This window comes from Lissotriton vulgaris, chromosome 8, assembly GCF_964263255.1.
Source record: "Lissotriton vulgaris chromosome 8, aLisVul1.2, whole genome shotgun sequence".
Lineage (NCBI taxonomy): Eukaryota > Metazoa > Chordata > Amphibia > Caudata > Salamandridae > Lissotriton > Lissotriton vulgaris.
The window spans coordinates 1559367537-1559391483 of record NC_141696.1 but is presented as its reverse complement, the minus strand read 5'-3'; the positions used below and the strand labels follow the sequence as shown (position 1 = coordinate 1559391483).

Genomic DNA, 23947 nt, shown 5'->3' with positions numbered 1-23947 from the left:
ACCCCCTTCTGTGGGACTTCTCTGTAGGCGAACAAGAGGCAGGGGATCAGGACGTCCCATCTACGCCGAAGCTTTTCTGGTAGTCCATGAATCATCCCTTTCAGGGTCCTGTTGAATCTTTCAACAAGCCCATTGCATTGTGGATGATAGGGTGTAGTGAACTTGTAGTTGACACCACATTCCTTCCACATAGCAGTTAAGTAGCTCGACATAAAGTTTGCACCTCTGTCGGAGACGACCTCCTTAGGGAAGCCCACTCTGGAGAATACTCCAACTAGGGCTCTTGCCACAACAGGTGCTGTAGTGGTCCTAAGGGGAATAGCTTCAGGATACCTGGTGGCATGATCCACTACCACCAGTATAAACTTGTGCCCTGATGCTGTTGGTGGTTCCATGGGACCGACGATGTCGATCCCCACCCGTTCAAAGGGCACCCCCACCACAGGCATTGGTATAAGGGGGGCCTTTGTCGTGCCACCTGACTTACCACTGGCTTGGCAAGTGACACAGGAGCGGCAAAACTCCTTGGTATCTTCGTTCATGTGAGGCCAGTGAAAGTGTGAGACAAGCCTGTCCCACGTCTTCGTCTGGCCTAAGTGACCTGCTAAGGGAATCTCGTGGGCCAAGGTAAGTAGGAAACCACGCTGAGACAAGGGTACAACCAGCCTCCTGGTCATGCCAGGCTTGGGGTCTCTTGACTCAGTGTACAGGAGTCCATCTTCCCAGTATACCTTGTGGGTACCTGTGGCGTTCCCAGCAGCCTCAGCAGCAGCCTGCTGTCTGAGGGGTTCAAGAGAAGGGCAGTCTAACTGGTCCTTCCCCAGGTCTTCCCTTGAGGGTCCCCCTGAACCCAAGAATTCAACTTGATCAAGTTCGAACTCTCTAGGCTCAGTTTCCCTCAATTCTTGTAGGTCAGCCTCCTCTGAGACTTGATCCACGACCTGGGGCAAGGGGGAAGGCGCAGCCTTAACCCTACTGCTCTTTTTCTTGGGAGGTGTCTGGTCCGTTGTTCCAGGATCCAGCACCTGTTCAGTGGGGCATTTCCTGACCTGTGACCTGGTCACAGCGAACACATGTGCTGGCAAGCCTAACATTTCCATGTGAGTCCGGTGCTCCACTTCTGACCATTGTGATGACTCCAAATCATTGCCCAACAAACAATCCACTGGGAGGTCTGGACTAACTACAACCTTCTTTTGGCCAGTTACCCCTCCCCAGGAGAAAGCTACAATTGCCATACTGTGATTGGTAGTGACATTGCTTGCATTGGTCACCAGGAATTCTGTACCTGGCATGATCTGTCCAGGGTCCACAAAGTTAGGCGTCACCATGGTGACGCTGGCACAAGTGTCCCTATAGGCCTGAGCCATCTTTCCATTTATGAAAGGCGTCTGTCGGTATTTGCCCAAGGTATTGGGACTTATGTCAGGGGACACGTCCACGTCCCCTGTACTGACAAGGACAGCCTGAGTGAGTGTGCTAACTAAGTTGTCACGCCCCTCAGAACCCAGGGTTAACCCTACTAAACCCTTGGGAGGCGCACTGCCACTGCTGACTGTACTAGGGGGCACAGGTGCCTTAGGGGCTGCAGTGGCAGGAGTCTGCCCTCCTCCTTTCTTGGTGCACTCACTAAACCAGTGAGATTTACTTTTGCAGTACTGGCACCATCTTTTGGATTGGCCTTCTTTCTTCTTTTGGGGAGCCTGACCCCCACCCTCTTTGGGTTGTTGGGGACCTGTCGAAGACTTCTGGTCATTTTGTTCCCCCTTAGAATCTTTACCCTTCTGGTCTGCTTTCTTCTGACCACCTTGATTCTGGCCCTGGTTCTGTTTAACTCTCGTACGAACCCATCTGTCTGCCTTCTTTCCCAATTCTTGGGGAGAGGTCAGATCCGAGTCGACAAGATGCTGATGCAACAACTGGTTCTGACAATTGTTTAAAATTTGTTCTCTCATCATCAAATTATACAATCCTTCGTAATCAGTAACCTTACTGCCCAGCAACCAGCCCTCAAAAGCCTTAGTGGCACAATCGACAAAATCAGACCAATCTTGAGACTGCGTTTTCTGGGTATCCCTGAACAGCACCCTGTACTGCTCAGTGGTTAGGCCGAACCCTTCAACGAGTGTATTTTTCAAGATTTGGTAATTGTTCGCATCCTCCACCCTTGTGGTGAGGAGCTTGTCTCTTCCTTTTCCTTCAAAGGAGAGCCACAAGATAGCTGCCCACTGACTCTGGGGTACACCTTGCACAGTGCAGGCCCTCTCCAAAGCAGTAATCCATTTGTGGATGTCGTCCCCTTGTTTAAAGGGGGGCACTATCTTACCAAGGTGTTTCGTATCAAAACTCCTTTCCCTATTGCTAGGTACATTGCTGCCACCAGTGGGGACTACCCCACTTAACTGTTGCTCTCTCGCAAAGGCAAGCCTTTCTTTGGCCAGGGCAAGTTCTTCCCTTTCGATCCTCAGATTAGCTGCCCTTTCCTTAGCTTCGTACACTCTCCGCTGAGGGGACGTCATCCCTCTTTGCGAAGAGTTGTGAGAGCCATTGGTTTGAAGGGATCTGCCAGAGTCTCTTGACAGAGATCTGGCTCGTCCATTCCCAATGTTAAGCTGACCTGATAGTGGCCCCAGGAGTCCCCCAGTACCACTGTCATGTTTGCTTAAGTTGGACCTGCTTAGTCTTCCGACTTCTACCTGTCCCTTATCTGCCTCATCCCCAGAGGGATCCTCATCCTCGTCCTCCTCCACGTTCTCATTCTCGGCGGAGAGGAGGATTAGGTCAGGGTCGCCTCTGGTTCCCTCGAGGGGAGGCATGTCTCCTTCTGGATTAGAAGGGCTAAGAAGCTTCTCAGCCTTTCTGGCATCATAAGTCTCTAGGAGACCAATCAGAAAGGAGGTGGTGGGGTTAGCCCCCTGCTTAATCTTCCTAGAGGTACATACTTGTCGTAACTCATGGAAGTTAAGCGCAGTATATCTTGAAGGGATGACCTGTGGAGGGTCAACTGACACAAGGGGAGACTCAGAGTTTCCTCCTTTGTCCGACATACTGCTTCTAGTGTGGTGTAAGTGATGCACCTACCTACACTATGGGTTTACCTACTGTTCCCTTGCTAAGAGTTACAGCCAAGGTGTGCTAAGCCTTGAGGAGCTGCAACAGCTGGTTCAGTAGAACTCAGAGTATTCTAAGCTTTAGTTATATGTACTAACAGTACTTATGTGATCTTTCAACAAGATATTCTTAGGATACGTGTGGTAAAACAACAGCAAGCTCAAATCCCAACCGCTGCTCACCAATGTGAGAAGTTGGCCCGATATGCAACGTTCGCTATTCTAGCGACCGCTATGTATCGTTCCAACGACCCTTATGGTGTTTGGTTGTAAGTCAACCTATAGACCAGCTATCCTAGTAGCGTGGATACGAGCAGTCTAAGGCTAAAGACTCGAGAGGGCGTGTTAAGCCAGCTGTTTACCACACATGTACCCCTTGAACACCAAGTGAAAGGACACCACACAAGTGTTATGAAAATAAACAGGATATTTATTAAGAATCACAACAGCCCTGTACTCTTTATGAGGACAGGGTACTAAGCACAAACCAAATCTCTTAGGAAAATACTTCAAGTGCACAATTAACACAAGTGTCCGAGGACACGGAAAGTTTGAGGTCTCGGGCGGACCCGATAGGGCAAGTCGGAAGCGAGGGACTCGGGACCCTAGAGTAAAGAGGCTATGCAGGCACCGAAATGCCGAGTTACCTAGCCACGAGGGCTGCGGCTGCACAAGTCTTACAGGCGTCGGGGTCTTCGCTGACGAGCCAGGAGCCGGAAGAAAAGGAGTTGCTGGCCGGCGACCAGGGATGAATAGTTCGTAGAGATCCGAGCCTGGATCAGAGATTGATGATACCTGAAAGCAGAGGGGACCAAGTTCGTACTACTAGCCAGTAGTCAGAGGGTACCAGGAAGGCACCGGTTGGCCGTCACCTCGACCAGGTGAGTGGGCGACGCTAGGCTCTGCAGTCTCACGGACCAGGAGGCGTTGTCGGCGACCACGGCGGAGGTGCGAGCTGTCCCACGAAGGATGATGCTGTCGGCGTCGCTGGGCCCAGGATGGGGCAACAAGCCTTGGCAGATCTCAGGGCCACGTGGTGGGCCTAAGATGGCGTCTTGAGTGGACCAGGAGGGTCCGGGGTGCTTCTCGCAAAGATGGAAGCAAGGGCCGGTCTGGAGCAACCAGACCAGCAGTGTTGATTGTCGGATGTCGTCACAGAAGAGCACAAGCCAGCGGCTAGTGACCAGACAACGTGCTGAGCAGCGAGCAGAAGGGCCCCACGCAGATCGTGGAGATGCTGGGAGACTGCACTTCGGTGCTGGAGCGGCTCAGGGTCGGGGCTTCTCGGACCCCAGAGCACTCACCGGAGAATTGCTTCGATGGTCGTGCTGGTTTAAGAGCGTGCAGGTTCTGATGATGGCCGGTCCCTCGAGGTCTCGTCGCACCCACAGATCACAGCTGAGCTGATGACGTGGGTAGAGGTCAGAGGTGCCAGGGAAGCCGGTTCTCGTCGAGCTGGGCCGTCGGATTCCTTGAGGAAGGACTTACAGCAAACCGCAGAGTTCTTAGATGGTGCCTGCTGATGCAGGGTGACTACTCCTTAGTCACAAGGGAGAAATCTTGAGAAGAGTCTTGAATGTCCTTTCGTAGAAAGTAGTTCTTGATTCAAAGATGATCTAATTTGGAAGGGTCCCCGCTCCGGCCTTTATTCTAAAGGAAGGGGTGGGTACATGACTAGGTCCTGCCCTAAGGGTGGGACCAGGAAGGGGGGTAGTTACACCCCTCTCCCCTGCCGGACTTTCCCCAGGCCAGGGCTGGTGCTCCTGGAACTGGTTCTAACCGGCAGATGCGTAGTGAGCACCGGGGTGCCACTCTCAGTCACCTTCTCGCAAAAGCCCTACCTACCCAGAATACACAAACCCTGTCTGGGACGGTGCGAACACCGCCCTCGACAGGAAACCCTTTGTCTAAGCGCTCCTCGCTGGAAGGACTCCCAGCAGCAGGAGGTCAGACTCGTGTCTGTGGTGGCAGCATCCATTTTGTGGAGCTGAGGCTTTAGTTAACTTTAACCGGGGTTCACAGTTACGTACATGTCGTGTCCCTCTAGAAGGGCGGAATGCTAACCTCGTCGCCAGGGTTGGTGAGAGGGCAGCATCCCGATTCGTATGACACCTTACTCGACATACCTTGATAACGCGTACCATATCGGTAACCCCGGTATCGCGTTATCATGGAACAGCCATTGGGTCTTGATTCCGCAAGCTGCAACCGGGCTCGGCTCGGGCCAGAACACAGTTCACACGAGCCCACGCACTCTGCCTTCAGGATTGTCAAGGCCTGCCATAGGAGTGACTGATAGGAACTCGGGTGTCCATTGTATGGTTAGATATAGAGCTACTATATCTAAAGCAAAGGGTGATTACACGTCTTCGCCCCAGCTGTCATGCAGCCAGTTGTGTCAAATTTAGGAGGCCAGCCAGGGGTGGCATAATACATGCTGCAGCCCCTGGCGGCCCTGGGTACACCTATGCCCTGCGTTACGGGGTCTGATAAGGTGGCCCAGTACCAATTGGTAAATGCACCTAGGGTACATCTCGTAATTTAGAAAGAGAACAGCCAGGCTGTGGGTCTGATTGGCAGGCCCACAGCCAGAGAAAGTCGTAAACCAGTGAAACAAAAGCAAAAAATCTGGGTGATCATAGGATTGCAGACCCTACTCTCCTACAGGCCCCGCCCACGTCTCCTCCGTGTTTGCCTGTCTTCCTGCCTCGGCGGCTGCCAATGACAGCGCAGCCCCGAGCAGGGAGGCGGGCACAGCGTCTCCCGTCCACAGTACAGCGAGGTAGGCTCTCGCTTAGAGAAATCAATTGTTTGGAAGGCATTGCACCGGGGGATCTTGTTCCATAACAAATCGCTGCATTTCAGCTGCTCTCCTGGCAGGGGTCACAGGAGACAACCAAGCTTCTTCCCGCCTTGGCACCAACACAGCTGGGGAAGATGATCACATTAGCATATCTATAGAATCTGGGGAGCAACCCCACCCCCCATCGAGTCTCCCCTCCCATTCTCCCCCAAGAGACAAACTTTAAGAAGCTGAGAGGGCTTGGGGGTCACAATCCTACAATCCTGAGCGAAAGCAGAGCAAGATGGCGAGCCTTCTGACTCTGACAGGTGGAACCAGCGAGGAGAGGGGGGTCCGCAGGGACCCCGACGCCAGCGCAAAGACCGAGGTATGGCAGATCTTCATTCCGGTGCTCTCCCTCTCGCCCACCGTGCTGGGCCTCCAGAGACACCAGGGTGCACCGGGGCCAAGGAGCGCACCTGAGAGCCAGCCTTTAGGAGCCAGAGGATCGCACAGAGGTGAGAACCGATGACTACACTAGAGGGCAGCCCCGTTCACCACTGACGTCTGGGCAAGTGGGCAGGCCAAGAGGTGCACACTCAGTGCCACATAATTATATGTCACACAATTACACTCTACTGAATACAACATATACTCACACAATACCACTCAATGCCACATCATTACACACCACATAATTACACTCTTCTGAATGCAGCACACACTCCACACAATACCACTCAATGCCACATAATTATATGCTACATAATTACAATGCAACATACACTCCAAACAATACCACTCAGTGCCACATAATTACACGCCATACAATTACTTTACTGAATACAACATACACTCCTCATAATACCACTCAGTGCCACATAATTATATGCTACATAATTACTGAGCTCACGCAACATACACTCCAAATACCACTCAGTGCCATATAATTACACGCCACATAATTACACTGCACTCAATGCAACATACACTCCAAATACCACTTAGTGCCACATAATTACATGCTACATAATTACACTGCACTCAATGCAACTTACACTCCAAATACCACTCAGTGCCACATAATTACACACCACATAATTACACTGCTCTCAATGCAACATACACTCCAAATACCACTCAGTGCCATATAATTACAAGCCACATAATTACACTGTACTCAATGCAACACACACTCCACACAATACCACTCAGTGCCACATAATTACACTGCACTAAATAACACATACACTCCAAATACCACTCAGTGCCATATAATTACAAGCCACATAATTACACTGTACTCAATGCAACACACACTCCACACAATACCACTCAGTGCCACATAATTATATGTTACATAATTACACTGCACTCAATGCAACATACACTCCAAATACCACTCAGTGCCACATAATTACACTCTAATAAATACAACATACACTCCAGACAATACCACTCAGTGCCACATAATTATATGCTACATAATTACACTGCGCTCAATGCAACATACACTACAAATACTACTCAGTGCACATAATTACACAACACATAATTACACAACACATGATTACACTGCACTCAACGCAACATACACTCCAAATACCACTCAGTGCCACATAATTACACGCCACATAATTACACTGCACTCAATGCAACATACACTCCAAATACCACTCAGTGCCACATAATTAAACGCCACATAATTACACTGCACGCAATGCAACATACACTCCAAATATCACTCAGTGCCACATAACTACACACCACATAATTACACTGCATTCAATGCAACAATACACTCCAAATACCACTCAGTGCCACACAGTTACACGCCACATAATTACACTGCACTCAATGCAACATACACTCCAAATACAACTCAGTGCCACATAATTACACGCCACATAATTACACTGCACTCAATGCAACATACACTCCAAATATCACTCAGTGCCACATAATTACACCCCACATAATTACACTGAACGCAATGCAACATACAGAATTCCACCCTCTCCAATCTCTGGAATCTAAGCATTGTCCTTACCAGGCTCATGGGTCCCCCATTTGAACCTTTACACAAATGTGAGTTACAATTTCTCACATGGAAAGTAGCCTTCCTTGTGGCCATCGCATCTCTCAGGAGAGTTAGTGAACTCCAGGCATTAACCATACAAGAACCATTTTTGCAAATACATCACAACAAAGTGGTTCTTAGGACAAACCCTAAATTACTACCTAAAGTAGTCTCTCCATTTCACCTTAACCAGTCGGTTGAGCTCCCAGTCTTTTTTCCTCAACCAGACTCAGTGGCAGAACGGGCTCTTCATACGCTTGACGTTAAAAGACCTATTCTTTACTACATTGAGAGAACAAAAAGTTTCAGTAAAACTAAACAACTTTTCGTAGCTTTCTCACCACCACACAAAGGCAATCCTATATCAAAATATGGAATTGCCAGGTGAATTGTTAAAACCATTCAAGTATGCTATCAAAAAGCAAAGCATACATTATCAATTCCCCCTAGTATGCATTCCACACTCAAAATAGGGGCATCTACGGCATTCTTGGGGAATATCCCCATGGATGACATTTGTAAAGCAGCAACATGGTCTACACCACACACATTCAGTAAACATTTCTGGATGGATGTGCAAGCAAAACAACAAGCTAGTGTGGGCCAAGCTGTACTAAGAACACTGTTTCAAACTGCTGCTACCGATACAGCAGTTCTGCCTTAGCGGTGGCTACCTGTATCGTGTATGCTCTAGTATACAATCTACAGCTCATATGCCTCAAACGGAAAATGCTACTTACAAGTATGCATCTGTTATTGGCATGTAGAGCTGTAGATTTGTATACGCCCACTCGCCTCCTCGGATACCTGTGTCTGTTGCAGTAATATCTTACTTAGATACTTTACAAATGGACATCTTTCTATTTCTAACTCCATCATCGCCCTTTATGGCGAAAGCAATCTGGAGATAGAGTCGATGCCCATGCGCACTACTAACCAAAGGAGGAGTCGCCTATCTCGTGACTACAAAACTTCTACAATAATAACAAAGTGCAAAAATCCGAGCCCAACACCAGATGAAGATCTATGCTACAGTATACAAATCTACAGATCTACATGCCAAGAACAGATGCATACTGGTAAGTAGCATTTTACTTTCCAAAGGTGGGGCATGCCAGACCTAGACTCATCTCAACCCCAGAGAACGCACGATGTCAAGATTTCCCTTCCAGGTACCCACACCACTAATCCAAGAGGAATGCCCGAGACATGGGTAAGCTTTTTCTCCCAATACCATTGATTCCTGTGGAAATTGAGCAGTATAAACAGTCACCGATGATGCTCATCCTAGCAACTGCTATGGTTGAGCCAGACATGGTTCATGCCTGCGAGGAACATATACCGCGCTCAGTGACATAATGTAGGAACCATTTGCACCAATGCACAAGGGAGGGCTAACCTTTCTAACTCCAGAAGCAGCTCTCCTGCATAGAGTCCGTGAACTACAATCACTCACCATTCAGGAACTGTAATTACAGATACACAAGTACCGGGTTTTCATGAAGGCAAACCCACAATGTCTTCCAATGGATAAGTGAGGAACTCATGAAGGGGACAGAGGTATCTAGGACCACATCTCCTTTCTGTGTGACTGGCGTTGAAATTAATAAATGGATGTAATGAGATCAGTCGGGAGTTGAAGCGGAGCAGGACACACTTCAATTATGTGACTGTGAAATAATTCTTTTGTTTGCCCATTATTACAGCACAAGAATCCAGCGTAGTGATGGCCTCAGACCGCATCAAAGAAGAGGAAGGGAGCTATCCCATTGTTGAGCAGCGCTCTGAGGAAGTTAATACTGCCGTCTGCCCAGCAAGTAAGTTATCTTTTTACATGGAACACATGAATATGTAATCAGTCACAGGAATGAATGACATTAAGCCTAAGTTTATTGTGAATTTGCTATTCGGATTAATAACAGTTCACTGATATGTCCAAGCTGGCAGAGAATGAATGGAAACATAAAAGCAAATATTATGATGTCCTTTCAAATGTATTAACGTCTTAAAAAGCTTATAAAGCGCCAAGAAACCGCTAGGTATATGTGCGCTTAATAAATATTTTTAAATTCAAATACTGTAGTACTGTATTGTAGAATGACAATACTCCTGCTGTGTAGGGATAAAGTTTAGGGAGACATGGTACCCCTGCTGTCCTGGGGTGACTAACAGACAAAATTATGGTGTCATAAAGAAACCAACAATCTTTACGGTGCTTCTTAATGTAGAGGCTAATAACTAACCCCCTGTTACTTCTCAAAAAGGCAGTCACTGCACCTTTTAATATTCTGAGGTGGTGGCAGGCCGGCTACAGACTTAGTAGAGGCCCTGAAACAACCCTTCTAAATGTGCCTTAAGAAATATCTGCTTTTACAGAGAAGGGAGTCGCTACCTTTTTTATGTTACTGGACCTCCCTGCCACATTTTACACCCTTGACCATGAGATCCTGAGCCATAGACTGAAGGAGGTGGTGGGGTGTCAAAATGGGCCAGACAATGGCCCCAGGCCTCTCTGCTTGGCAGAACAGCACGTTTCTGGAGGTGATCTTTGCCCCAAGGGCTGCACAGCCTGCTCCCTGAGTCTTTAACATGTATGTTAAATGTTTAAGTGATCTTATCTAGCATCCCATGTCATGTTCCCAAATTACCGTGCCTGCTCACCGGTGGTCACTAACCTGCCCAAAGTGTGAATCTGATCTGAAATTAGCAAAGGTTTTCAGCTTAATTCAGGCAAAGATCAAGGACAACTTCTGAAGCCTCAAAGGGGAAATGTTATCAATTGTAACTATTTTAGGGAATCTAGTAAGTAGCTATTTGCTACTCTTAAAAAAAATAGAGGGTTATTACAACTAAGGACCGCGTTAAAATCCTGTGTGTTTGGACAGTGCATGTCTGTGGCTTTCCAGATCAACTTGGTGGGCTCAAATATTAGTTATCATCGAAAACCCGAGAGACACATCACACCCCTTTTGAAAGAACAATAAATGGTCACTGTTGTCAGGGCCATAGTGAGGGTCAGATTCCACTATTGTGATGTCTTCATTTGAGAACTTCCGAAAACAATATTAAAAATTGTCAGCTTTTACAGACCTCAACAGCAAGGATGGTTAAGATATTTCTGCCAGATATTGTGTGTCCTCCGTTGTAGTGTAGTTCCTATATTCTCAATAGGCTCGGCGCATTGGAATAATATATCCTATAGATATGACGTAGGACTTGAGTCAGTAGGTCTCTATCGAATATACTAGACCTAATAGTGAGTGCCAGCTAGCTCAGACGTCACTAGAAACGTTCTTGAATACACAAGAAGGGATTCGTTTCTGACCGCAAAAACATGACAAATTTGTTTCCCTAGGACTAGAATAACTATCTTCAGAGTCGTGGAAACAATAGATAAGTATTTCACTCAGTCAATCATGCATGCTTCGTTTCTAGAGAGGGTGCACAGAAATAGAGAGACGGGTGTTTCAATAAAAAGGGTTTATTGAACAGTCTTCTTTCTCATGCAAGAGAGGTGAACTGCTACACTCGTTAGGCAGAATGCAAAGTATAATGCATACAGCGTAAACAGTAATATGAAATAATACTGTAATTGCATAGTATGGTTTCTAAGCTATATAAAAATACATACATAAATAACACGGGCTAAAATACTAAACTGGTGCTTCTGAAATACGTCTAACCTAAGTTTAATACAAGGGAAGAAGCACGTATGGTCTTGAGCATAGGTTTAGTTTTGCCAAGAATTTGCCAAAGGTTTCTCTAGGCTCTAATCAGCTCCATACCTTAGAATGAAGGAGATCTGGTATCTCTGTCTCAGGACTGTATTTCCCAACACCCCGCAAGGGGAGTCAGAAACACTGGAGCTGGATTTCTCGGCAGAGGAGGGCTGCTTCCTGATTAGTGCGTCAGCTGGAGAGTCAGCGTCCTTCGGCAATTGCTGTAGCGAGTTGCGTCCGGCAAGTAGGTCGTCAAACTGTACCGAACCACACCATGCTTTGCTATAGCAAGTGAAGGTATATTTATTCCTTGGAGGTGTTTAGGAATGCCATCTTTGACGTAAAGTCGGGCATATTAACGTCATGAATTAACCCCTAGGGCAGAGCTTTCCAAACTCTGTGTCGCGACACAGTACTGTGTCGCCTGCCATGTGTGGGTGTGTCGCGCGACGGAGACGTCGGCGGGCAGTTTAGGGTGAATGCTCTCTACACGGAAGAAGGAGAGGTGTTAGGTGAGCGCGCGGCCTCGGACACACATTGAACTTTGAATGTGCAGTCAGTCCACGGAGCAGCCTCTGCTCCCAATCCCAGGCGCTCGGTACGGTAAGTTTAGAAATGTAAAAACTCTGCATCAAATTGCCATTAAATTGCATCCCCTGGTGCCCCATAGAAACGGAGAACCAGTGGGTGGAATGCACTGTGTGTCTCTGGGAACACAGTATTTTTCAGCAGGGAACCGCGTGTAATGGACTGGGCTGTTGATATGAATTCTTTTTCACCCGCTCCCTTTACTGGGCAATTTACGAGACCACAGGCATAACCTACAATTTTTTAGAGAGTTGAGGTCATGACACGCTGGTGTTAGATGCCTTTCCTGCACCACTCAGGCATGCAAAAGACATACATGGGGGAAACTTTTTTTCCCCGTTTTTTTTTCCTTTGAGGTCTGTAGACTGGAAGCCGACATTGTGATATAAACATTCTTCAGTTTTCATAGTGGCGCTGTGATGCAGACCGGTTCTGCGCCTCAATGTAGCAGTAGTTGTCACGGTTTAGATCTGACAGTGCTTGGAGTGTTTTACAGAAAGGGAATACTCAATGCCCTTCGTTATTCAATTATTACCCCCAGCGTTTTCTCCGCATCAGAGATTTGTGATTGTTGGTACCTGTTTGATGTACGTATTCCCTGCTCTTTTGTGCAAACTTTACAGCCCTGCTGATTTCATCAACAGAAGAGATTGTTGGGCTGTGCAGTCGAGTGCATATATTACTAAGAGGCTGTACACAACGCCCATGGACTGATACTTAATGCTCTGCATTACCCACCGCAGACTGAGTACTTTCCCAGAAACAGGGACACATGGCAGCGATATAAACTACCCTCGTTACTTACCCCATACAAGCAGTGGAATAGACTATGCCTTTTCTCATGGCCTCCATATAGGAAAAAGATGGAGGCGAGGCTGATGTAATTTCTCTGAATCTGTTTGTAAAAGCACCGTCCCTGCGCGGACATCTTGGAGGGCGAAGAGTCTGAAATAATGAAGTCTGGAAAATATAAATGAGCATGAAAAAGGTCACACGGTGTGCTACCTCGATGCTATTTTGGATTTTGAGGAATAGGTTTGAGAAAGAGAGTGCCCTGTGCATGTGTAACTAGGATAATCCCAAAGCTTCCTGAAGGTAAGATGCACAATGTGGATTTTTAAAGTTTATTTAACTGTTTTGTGATAGCCACTTTGTAACATTGCTGAAAACGGTTGTCTATAGTTTGTGGTTTAACCAGGTTCCTTTTCTGAGTGAAACAAAGTGGGAAGGTTTTAGCAGTTGACTAATACTTGTGGTATTTCCAGCTCTAATATTTGGCTGGGGTGAATGCAGTTAGTGATATGGAACAATAAAACTGTAGGTTCTTAATATCCCGGAGTGCCTGGGTGCTGTGGAGTACTGGCAGGGCTGAATTTGCGAACGGAAGAGCTTGTTGCTTGTTGCTGAGAGGTCGCTCCCCAGCCTCCCTGGCGAGTCCTGCGTTGTGCTGCATCTCTGTGGAATCCCAGCTAAGTCTGCCCTGTTCGTAGTGCGCTGGGCGCTGCTTCGCCTCACTTATAATTTCATTTGCCGTAGTGCGCTAGACGCTGCTTCGCCTCACATTGTAACTTCATTTGCACAGCATTGTTTTAGCTTGTGTTCACTGTAGGCACTGTGCGCTGCTTCGCCTCGCTTTGCTTTGTAAAGCCTGTCTGCTGATACCTATTGCACTTCAGTGCGCGTTTACCGCCGGCGCTGTGCTCTACCCTCCCCCCCGCTGCCATCTTGTTTATTTTGATTGTGGTCCGAGGTCTGCGTCCTCGTGAGCCCGCCCCGCCTCCCAGCTGAACAGCCCTCGCCCCTCCCCCTCCACTCTCTATATATGACAGTAGTTCCCGCGCGCAGCGTTTACGCGCAGCGACCGCGCCCAACCCGCGCCGAAGGTGCGCCAAAGGTAAGCCCGTCTACGCCCGTCCGCGCCTGGACCGCGCCCAGCGCCAGACCCCCTGCCCCTCGCGCTGCTCAGCCCTCCCGCATTACCTACGATGCCGCCACCCTCCTAGCCCTTAACCCCGGCCGCGCCCCCAACTGCGTCCAAGCCGCTCCTGGACGCACCCATGGACCGTTCTCCTGCCTCTCCTGCAAATTTATCGGCACCGACAACTTCTCCGCCACGACCACATCACAGATTCCCGACCCCAACCACCTACAATGCATCCTTCTCAACACCCGCTCGGTCCACAGGCACGCCATTGACCTTTGGAACCTTCTAGACACCATCTCTCCTGACGTCGCCTTCCTAACGGAAACATGGATGAACGCTTCCTCCGCCCCCCACATCGCCATCGCTATCCCTGATGACTATAAGATCACACGCAAGGACCGCACCGACCATACAGGAGGTGGAATCGCTATCGTCCATAAGAAATCAATCCGCATCTCAACCAGCTCGGACGCCAACCTCGCCAACTCCGAACACCTTCACTTCCAGATCCACATCGACCCCAAGACCACACTCAGAGGCACCCTCCTCTACAGACCACCAGGACCCCGCGCAAAATTCAGTGAAGACATAACGGACTTCATCACTCCACACGCGCTCCCCTCCAAAGATTACATCCTTCTGGGAGACCTCAACTTTCACCTTGAAAAGATCAAGGACCGCAACACCGCCACCCTCTTGGACAACCTCGCCAACCTCGGACTTAAACAACTGGTCACTTCCCCCACCCACATCGCAGGTCACACACTCGACCCCATCTTCACCTCCAGCAACCATGTCTCCTTCAGCCACACCACGGATCTCCTCTGGACTGACCACAGCTGCGTTCACTTCACCTACAACAAGCCTAAACCCATCATCCACCTCCAACCAACTCTACAGAGAAACTGGAACAAAATCACCACGGAGCAGATTTCCACATCACTCCTTCAAACCTCCCCAGCCCTCTCTTCTAACGCCAACGAAGCCGCCTCCAACCTCACCCTTTGGTTATCCAACACCGCCGACACCTTAGCACCACTGAAAAAACGTCAACACAAACTTGGCAACAAGAAGGCCTCATGGTTCAACGATGACCTCAAGAATTCCAAGAAACTGTGCCGCTCCCTTGAAAAGGCCTGGAAAAAAGACCCATCCACCAACAACAAAGACGCCTTCAAAAGCGCCATCCGTACTCACCACCAACTGATCCGAAAAGCCAAGAAAACAGCATTCAAGGATCGACTGGACAACAACGCCCACAACAGCAAGGAACTTTTCAACATCGTCAAGGAATTTTCCAACCCCTCGGCCAACTCCAACGACATCACCCCCTCTCAAACCCTCTGCGATTCCCTAGCCTCTTTTTTCCACAACAAGATTGCTGACATCCACAACAGCTTTGACAACCAACCCGGAAGCCAACCCACCCCACCATCTGCTGACCATCTTCCCCCCGTTAACACCCTTAACGCCTGGAACCCAATCTCCACTGAGGACACCATCCGCCTGATGAATTCCATCCACTCTGGATCCCCCTCAGACCCATGCCCTCACCACATCTTCAACAAAGCAGACTCCGTCATAGCACCGCACCTCCGAGACGTCATCAACTGCTCCCTCAACTCCGCCACCTTCCCGGAAGACTGGAAACACGCCGAACTCACCGCCCTTCTGAAAAAACCAACAGCAGACCCCACCGAACTCAAAAACTACCGCCCCATCTCGCTTCTTCCATTCCCGGCCAAAGTCATCGAGAAAGCTGTCAACAACCAGCTCGCCGCCTTCCTCGAAGCCAACAAATCACTCGACCCCTCACAATCTGGCTTCCGAGCCAAACACAGCACTGAAACCGCCCTCATCGCAGCAACAGACGACATTCGAACTCTACTGGACAATGGAGACACAGTCGCCCTCATCCTCCTCGACCTCTCTGCAGCCTTCGACACAGTCTGCCACAGCACCCTTTTACATCGCCTCAGAAACATCGGAATCCAAGGAAAAGCATTGGAATGGATCACCTCGTTCCTCACCGGACGAACCCAGAGAGTCCGCCTCCCTCCATTCAAGTCCGAGGCCTCTGAAATCATCTGCGGCGTACCACAAGGATCCTCACTCAGTCCCACCCTCTTCAACGTATACATGAGCCCCCTCGCGACCATCGCCCGCCAACACAACCTCAACATCATCTCTTACGCGGATGACACTCAACTGATCCTATCTCTCACCAAGGACCCCAGCACCGCCAAAACTAACCTACACGAAGGAATGAAAGAAGTCGCCGAATGGATGAAACAAAGCCGTCTGAAACTGAACTCAGACAAAACAGAAGTCCTCATCTTAGGTAAATCCCCCTCTGCATGGGACGACTCCTGGTGGCCGGAAGCCCTCGGAAATGCACCCATCCCGACAGACCACGCACGGAACCTTGGCGTCATCCTGGATTCTTCACTCTCAATGAACAGACAAGTCAGCGCCGTATCCTCTTCCTGCTTTAACATTCTTCGCATGCTCAGAAAAACATTTCGCTGGATCCCCTCCGAAACAAGGAAAACAGTCACCCATGCTCTAGTCACGAGCCGACTGGACTACGGAAACACCCTCTACGCAGGTACCACCGCTAAACTCCAGAAGAAACTACAACGAATCCAAAACGCCTCAGCCAGGCTCATATTAGACATCCCACGCAACGAACACATCTCTGGTCACCTTAAAGACCTCCACTGGCTACCCGTCAATAAGAGGATCACTTTCCGACTGCTTACCCACGCACACAAATCACTCTACGACATCGGACCAGATTGCCTCAACTCTCGACTGTCCTTCTACACCCCCTCCCGCCAACTTCGCTCTTCCAGACAAGCCTTCGCCACTGTACCCCGCATCAACAAGACTACCATGGGAGGCAGATCCTTTTCATACCTGGCTGCCAAAACATGGAACTCACTCCCCGCTTACCTTCGCCTCACCCAGAATCACCTAGCGTTCAGAAAGCAGCTTAAAACGTGGATATTTGACAAATAATCCTCCTCCCCTTCCTAAGCGCCTTGAAACCCTCTGGGTTTGTAGCGCGCTATACAAATTTTGTGACTTGACTTGACTTGACCTGTGCCCGAAACTGTGGTAAAAAAAAAATCGCCATCCGGTGCACTTAAATTAAAGGTGCACTTAAACGTCAACGCATACAAAGGCTGGTAGTCTTAGATCCACTCCCAGATGTTCACAGCACTCTCTCTTGTAGGTTCCTGCTTTCTACCTTCGCAAGTTCCTGCGTTCTACCTTTATGACTGTTTTGCCATTAAGCACTGTTGAGCAGTTTCACATTATACTTATTGCGTCCGTGCTGAAAGGTGCAAATAATCTCCCTTCCAAATTAAATAGGCGCAGGCACTTTGCACTGCCTGAATGTAGTGGTCCTCCAGACAAAGCACCAGGAGCAGATGGGTTGGAAAGGTCTTTGTGTTCATCACACACCATGGTTTGTTTACACATTATAGCTGTGAAGGAGTTCTGGTCTGAACTTGTGGTACATTCGAGAATGATTGGGTTAGCTAGAATTACTAATGCTGATTAGTTCGTCCTGAGACATGCCTACACTCTCGCTGTATGCGTAAGGATGTCAGCAGAACAAGCGACTGATAGACAGTTTTGCCAGTCACTGTCTTTGTTAGAACAGATTCACAATGTCTTTATTAACCTTCCTGCTTTCTCAAATTTGCTTGAAAGTGAACCGTTTGCCACCTCTTTATTCAAAATTTCTCAGGGGTAGGTGAACCCCCCCCCCCCCCCCCCCATCCCCCCCGGAAAACCCCTTAGTTTGGTTCGGGCTTGCTCGCTCGCTACACTGCATTACCGTGTCACAAAATGTTGCATTTCGAAAAAGTGTGTCACCAGCATGAAAAGTTTGGAAAGCTGTGCCCTAGGGAATAGTTGTTCATTGTAAAATAACTGCGTTCTTGGTGAAATCAATATTCAAGCAAGGGAAAGTCCCTGACGGCTTAAGCTGGTTTTCCAATAAATTGTTGTGACGTAGATGAACGGATGGAAGTAGCCATGCCTGTATTTGGGTAGCAGGGGCTATGCCGAAATAAGGGCTTGATTTCTATGCCTATATAATGGCAACGTGATTTGTGCCTATATAAGGGCTTGAATCGGTGAAAATTCATTCGGAATCTAAAACGCCATACAACACCCACTCCACTTTCTTATGTACGACTTCTACTAAATACTAAGTTCTAAACATGTATAAAAGTATCTAAAATCTATCTATACAACAAGTGTTTAAAACATTCACATGTTAACGAGGCTTGTTGTTTGTTTCATGCATCGAACGCAGCTAGGAGCGCAAGTGTTTCTATTCAGTGCCCTGCTCTCCAAAGCCCTCGCCTTATCTTATCGCATCTTATCTTCCATTCCAAATGCCCGTCGGTAGCAAAATACCCGAGGGCAGCGTGTAAAAATTTGCTAGTATTTTGCCGTTTATAAATATAAATACAGACAAAGGAAATATAGATTTCCGTCTGTATTTATATGTATAAAAACGGAAAACCGGGAGCCCTAGTTATGAACCCGAAACCGGTCCCAGGATGCTTGTTTCCGGTCCAGGGTTGACATGGCTTGGCAGTTCGGGCTGGACTGTTCCATGAGGCACAGGGTCAGACTGATTTGCATATGACTATGTCTGAACTGGGGTGGCGGAGTGAGCTAAAGAATGGTGATGGATTAAACCCAGATAAGTTGACTGGGGGTGAGTGTTTGGTTTTCTAAAACGCTCCGTCCATCGCAACAGCCCAGAAAATAATGTCTTAAATACATGTACAATACCACTCGTATCAGATATGTTTAAGATACGACTTTACATTTCCGAGAAATGTATAGGGCAATTTTTAGTTAAGAGGGCATGTATCTCTGCAGAATTCTTTGTGACTTGCAGATCATAAGTTTCTTTGGCCGAGGTCAGTGGCACAGTTTTTTGCAAAAGAATGGCTTTCATTCTGCTTAAAGTATCAATTCTTATAAAAGAGATGTTCAGTGAAGGCCATAAAGGCGACTCCCGGTCTGTCTTGGTTTTTGGAAACAATACTTGTATACAGCAAGTGGCCCTGGCTGACACAGTTACTAGATATGGTAACCTGGCAACATGCCACAGCAGCTGTGATCGTTCAACATAATGTAACTTCCATTTGAAAGTTGTCCAAAAAGTGGATCAATCACTGCAGCCGGAGAACGTTGCAGGTGGCAGGATAAGTTGTTAGAGGAACCATCGCAGGGCCTGTGTAGGCTTATTCCCTGACAAAGGAGGGAACCGCTTAGTACGTTTTCACAGTTTTCCCCGCTAAGAATCACTTCACGAGCCCCACTCCAACATCTGTAAGTGTTCGGTAATTCCCAGGATGTCTTGATGTATTCTTTACCCAACCTTTCATATGTGCCTGCTGGTATGTGTTTTAGGCAATATTGAAAATGGAAAATTGTAACAGGCAGAGTTATTGTTCCATGTATAATTCATTCAGTTGCTAGCTTTTCAGCGACAGTAAATGGCAATCTTTCCAGTTTTTCAATGCTCAGCACCGTATAGTCTGCTCCTCTGTGTGCCAATTTGATCTGTTTATCAGTGAGATTAAATTCTGAAAACAGTGACGTAGTATTGATTAAACGCCAAGGCACATAGCCTGATCGAAGGTTTTGTAGCGTCCAGCCTAATAGCATTATAGAACGTAATTGCGACTGACCATGTTGCAACATGACCAAGTCCTGTTCCATGATGTCTATGGCAGAAGACACTATGCTGTCCAAAGAATATATCCTGGACGACAGTCGTTAACCCATTGTTAACTACAGAGAGAGATTTCTCTAAGTTAATAAGATCAATTTCTCGTATCCTTTCTGCAGTCTGATTGCGTAATCTTCCATATTTCATTATATGCAGCATATATACCGGCATATATAAAACGTTCATGACGCAGTGTTCTTGGTCCTAGCAAGAATTCCCTAAGATCATCGCCATCTTTAAGTAAAGATAAGTGTTGTACATCCTTAAGTGTAGATCTTTGTAGCCAATCAAGGCATAGCTTCCCTACACTTTATGTTGTTACTATTCCTCGATGCTGTCTTTGAACATATCTTGGATCTGGCCTATTGAATTTGAAACCCTGTGTTTTATTCAGGAATCCATCTTGACAGGTGTTTGTGTCTGTGGGCCAGATTAACAATTTTTTCCAATCTGGATCTGTTCTGTTGTGAAGCAATATAGTATGTACGTCGACCTCCCCTCTGAAGTGTTATCACTAACTTGTGTAGGTGCAGGTGTGGACGGTTTGTTTAGGTCCTTTATCTTGGCTAACCCAAGACAAGATGTCTGTTGGACAGTGCCATTAAAAAACATAAGTTGCTCTGGGATATGCAGGCTATAAATAAAGCTTCTATTCCCTGCACTTGCCAATCTTTTGTGCCCCAGACAGTTTTTGTCTCAATGCTGTCTTTCTAAAAGTTGAAACCTAATGTAGACAGCTGAGCATAAAAGGCTGCTGAATACATTTGTTTGGTATTTGTTAACATACTTTTCAATCCTGTTTTGTTTACATTTTTAAAGAAAAATGATTCTGGATTTGATACATTGAAACCTGAAAAGTATGGAAATTTCCTAGTGAATGTTTTTGAACTACCCTTTGGTGGCGTATGACAATGTTCCCGTTGGTTATACATTAATACATTTCTAGGATTTGCAGATCTGTGCAAGAAATGGTGACCATAATGATTATAACAATACATTTGCTCATAGTCAGATGAACCTTCTAAATATTCATGATTTGTAAATAGTGCAGCCAGTCTGACATCATATTATTAACAGTCTCGAAGTCCCAATCATCTCATCAGAAAAGGTACTAGATGAAACAAAGTCATTCAAGGAAATCTTGAACTGGTGTGGAATCTTCAACAGCTGCGCAGGGCCAAAAATGTCCTAATCAGTTCTGTCCCAAGCTATACCCCCAGGTATTAGAACGGCTGTGATGTTCACTGATGACCAGTCTCTTTGTTCACGATGAGACAATTTATGTGGCTTTAGGAGTACGTTGATGTTCTTACTTGCTGCGTCCTTTTGTACATATCTTCCATTTATCAGCATTCTCAAAGCTATTGCCAGAGTCAACCAAAGTAGAAGAAAAAGCACACCCAACACAATCCAAAGTTCAATCCATGGTGAAACCAGATAAGTCTTTTCCAGGTGATGTGAAAGGTCTGTTGCTTGTTCTTTAAGAGTTCTTTTTACTGGCGTTGTTTCAGGCTCACTGGGATCCTCTGACAACGTATCAAAGTTAATGAAATAGCCAGAGCAGTTCTGTCAATTGTTGGGATTGCATCAGGATTCGTTGAAATCGCTGGAACCACTTTTATCACTTGTCACGTTTGCGAAGTCAGATGCTACTTCATTGTAGATAGGTGTTTCTGGACTAACTGTTATTTGGGTCTCAAGAGGTACAAGTTCCATAGCTTTGTTGCTTAGTCCTTCATTTCGCACTGCAGATTCTTCAAAGGTGATGAGTTTCTCGCAGTTTGAACCTCTTGAATAGTAGCCAGAGCTGGGCGTCTGCTACGTTGGCGGAGTCTACTTGGCCTACTGCTTATAATCTGCCACATAATGTTGTTTGACCAGGTCGATGGACACAAACCTGTTCTCCTTTTTTCCAGCCAGGGGCGGCAGTAATACTGTTCTTGATCCGTGTATTGCAAGGACAGGTACTGGTTGTCTGTAAGAAGGCCTGAATTCTTTCTTGTCCGCGATCTTTTCTCTGACTAGATCCCCAAGCTTTGGGATCCTGACAGACCTTGCTGGGACGGTCGGTTTCTCTTCAGTGGTGGTTGGCTTCAGGAACACGTTACTTTGTTTCGTTCTTATTTCATTTAAGTCCTGTAAAACCGCCAAACAGTCATTGATATCAAAGGGTTTTTGGTCTACCACTGAAGTCTGGCAATCGAGGTCTGCTACTAACAGTCTGGTCCCAAAAAGGACTTCATATGGAGTGATACCCCCTAGAGAACTTCTTGGCAGATTGTTAATACTACGTTGGACACTTATTAGATGTTTGACCCACACGTCACCCAAGCCTAATACCCTGGCTTTTATAGATTGCTTTATGTCCCGTTTTTTTTTCTTTCCACAACCGAATTTCCCTCAGGATGGAATGGACTGGAGTACAGCATTGCAACGCCCAGATTGGACATGGCCTCCTTGTAAGCTCGAGAGCTAAACGCAGGACCCTAGTCAGAATGTAGCGTGCCGACTGCGTATGTGCCGATAAAGACTCGCAAATCTTTTATTTTTATTTTTTAAATATGTTTTATTGAAACACTTGACATACAGTTACATTTCTGTGAGCATAATACAAGAGGGAAACAGAGAGTTAGTCAACACGCACAATGTCCGTGAGAACGCTGATGACAGCCGAGGTCCCAATAAGTACAATCATCAGCGAATTACGCAATCAGCTGCAATAGGAACAGTCTCGGCGTCTACATTAAATGACACTCTTGCATTACACAACAACGTATTTTGCGTTATCCATCCCACCAGAGTATCTGGCCCACCCTATCCAATCGGGTGTGCCTCTGGTCGACTCTCCCCGTGTTGCCCACAACCCTCCGCCCGGTGATGCAATGCGTTGTTTCCCAAGGGTGGGTGTTACCGACCGGGTCTGTCGCTGTGCTATGGATGTTGAGTACACTCTGATTATTGTCGTGGTGTGGTAGAGGGTTGCGGCACAGGTCGTCGTGTGGTTTATGATCATGTGCTTGCTTGTCAGGTGTGAAAATGCAGCGTAGTCAACTGGGGGGGCGACAGTCTGCTGAAACAACCTCCTAGCAAATCTTTTATAACAGTTCAAGCGTCAGCCGAGAGCTGAGGCCACATCCAAATGAATCTTGAACACAAATCCACTGCGACCATGGTATATTTATAGTTACCATCCCTCTGTAAGAGACCGCAGTGATCCAGGTAAACACATGCTAATGGTTTATCTGAAATTAACAGGGGCTTCTGCGCAGGACTATTTCTGTAGATACTTTCATCTTCTGGCAGATTTCACATTACAAAACAGTTTCGGGTCTGTTTCCTCATGCGCGGCCACCAGTATCTCTGTTTTAATAATGACACTGTGGCGGAAACACCTGCATGTGGAGAGGCGAGCCCTTCATGTGCTGCTAAGATTGGTCCTAATCTATGTTCCATGTTTGGAATTCCCCACTCCAGGGATTCGAGCAAAAGGAACATTATTCGCATCAGTTATGTATAAGTATTTGAGTGGAAACCCTTTCGGTAATGTTTTACCGCTGTCTTTGCTTGAAGCATTGACAGCCAGCATTATTTCGCCATCTATTTTCGTTTTTGATCGAGTGATTGCAGCTACGGAAGCCATTTGCACAGCTGCCTTTGCGGCTTCATCAGCCAATGAATTCCCTGCAACGTGAACACCATCCCATTGATGACTCAGCTTATGGATCACGTGAGTGTTTTGTAGTACTTATCGTAACTGAACTACTTGTTCCCAAAGCATGTTATGCTTGATTGTGCCACCTTTTGCATCTTTGTAACCATTTTGAATCCAGTTCTGCAAGTATTCATTGTAAGATTGAACACAATAATACGAATCGCACACTTTGAGTGTGGGGAATTTGCGGTCCGTATGCTCCAGCGCTATCTTGAATGCTTGTAGTTTAGCTCGCTGAGCTGTACAGTCTCCTAGAGATTGA

At 47.1% G+C, this 23947-nt stretch overlaps 1 protein-coding gene across 46 annotated transcripts in view; it reads left to right on the top strand.

Moving 5' to 3' along the window:
- LOC147700405 (uncharacterized) overlaps positions 1–23947 on the top strand; it is a 700768-nt gene that overhangs the window by 102589 nt on the left and 574232 nt on the right. For all 46 annotated transcript variants that reach the window (XM_086935784.1, XM_086935772.1, XM_086935787.1 and 43 more), the window contains exon 5: positions 9679–9789. In XM_086935784.1, the coding sequence (XP_086791910.1) occupies positions 9679–9789 (111 nt within the window). The remainder of the gene's footprint in view (positions 1–9678; positions 9790–23947) is intronic.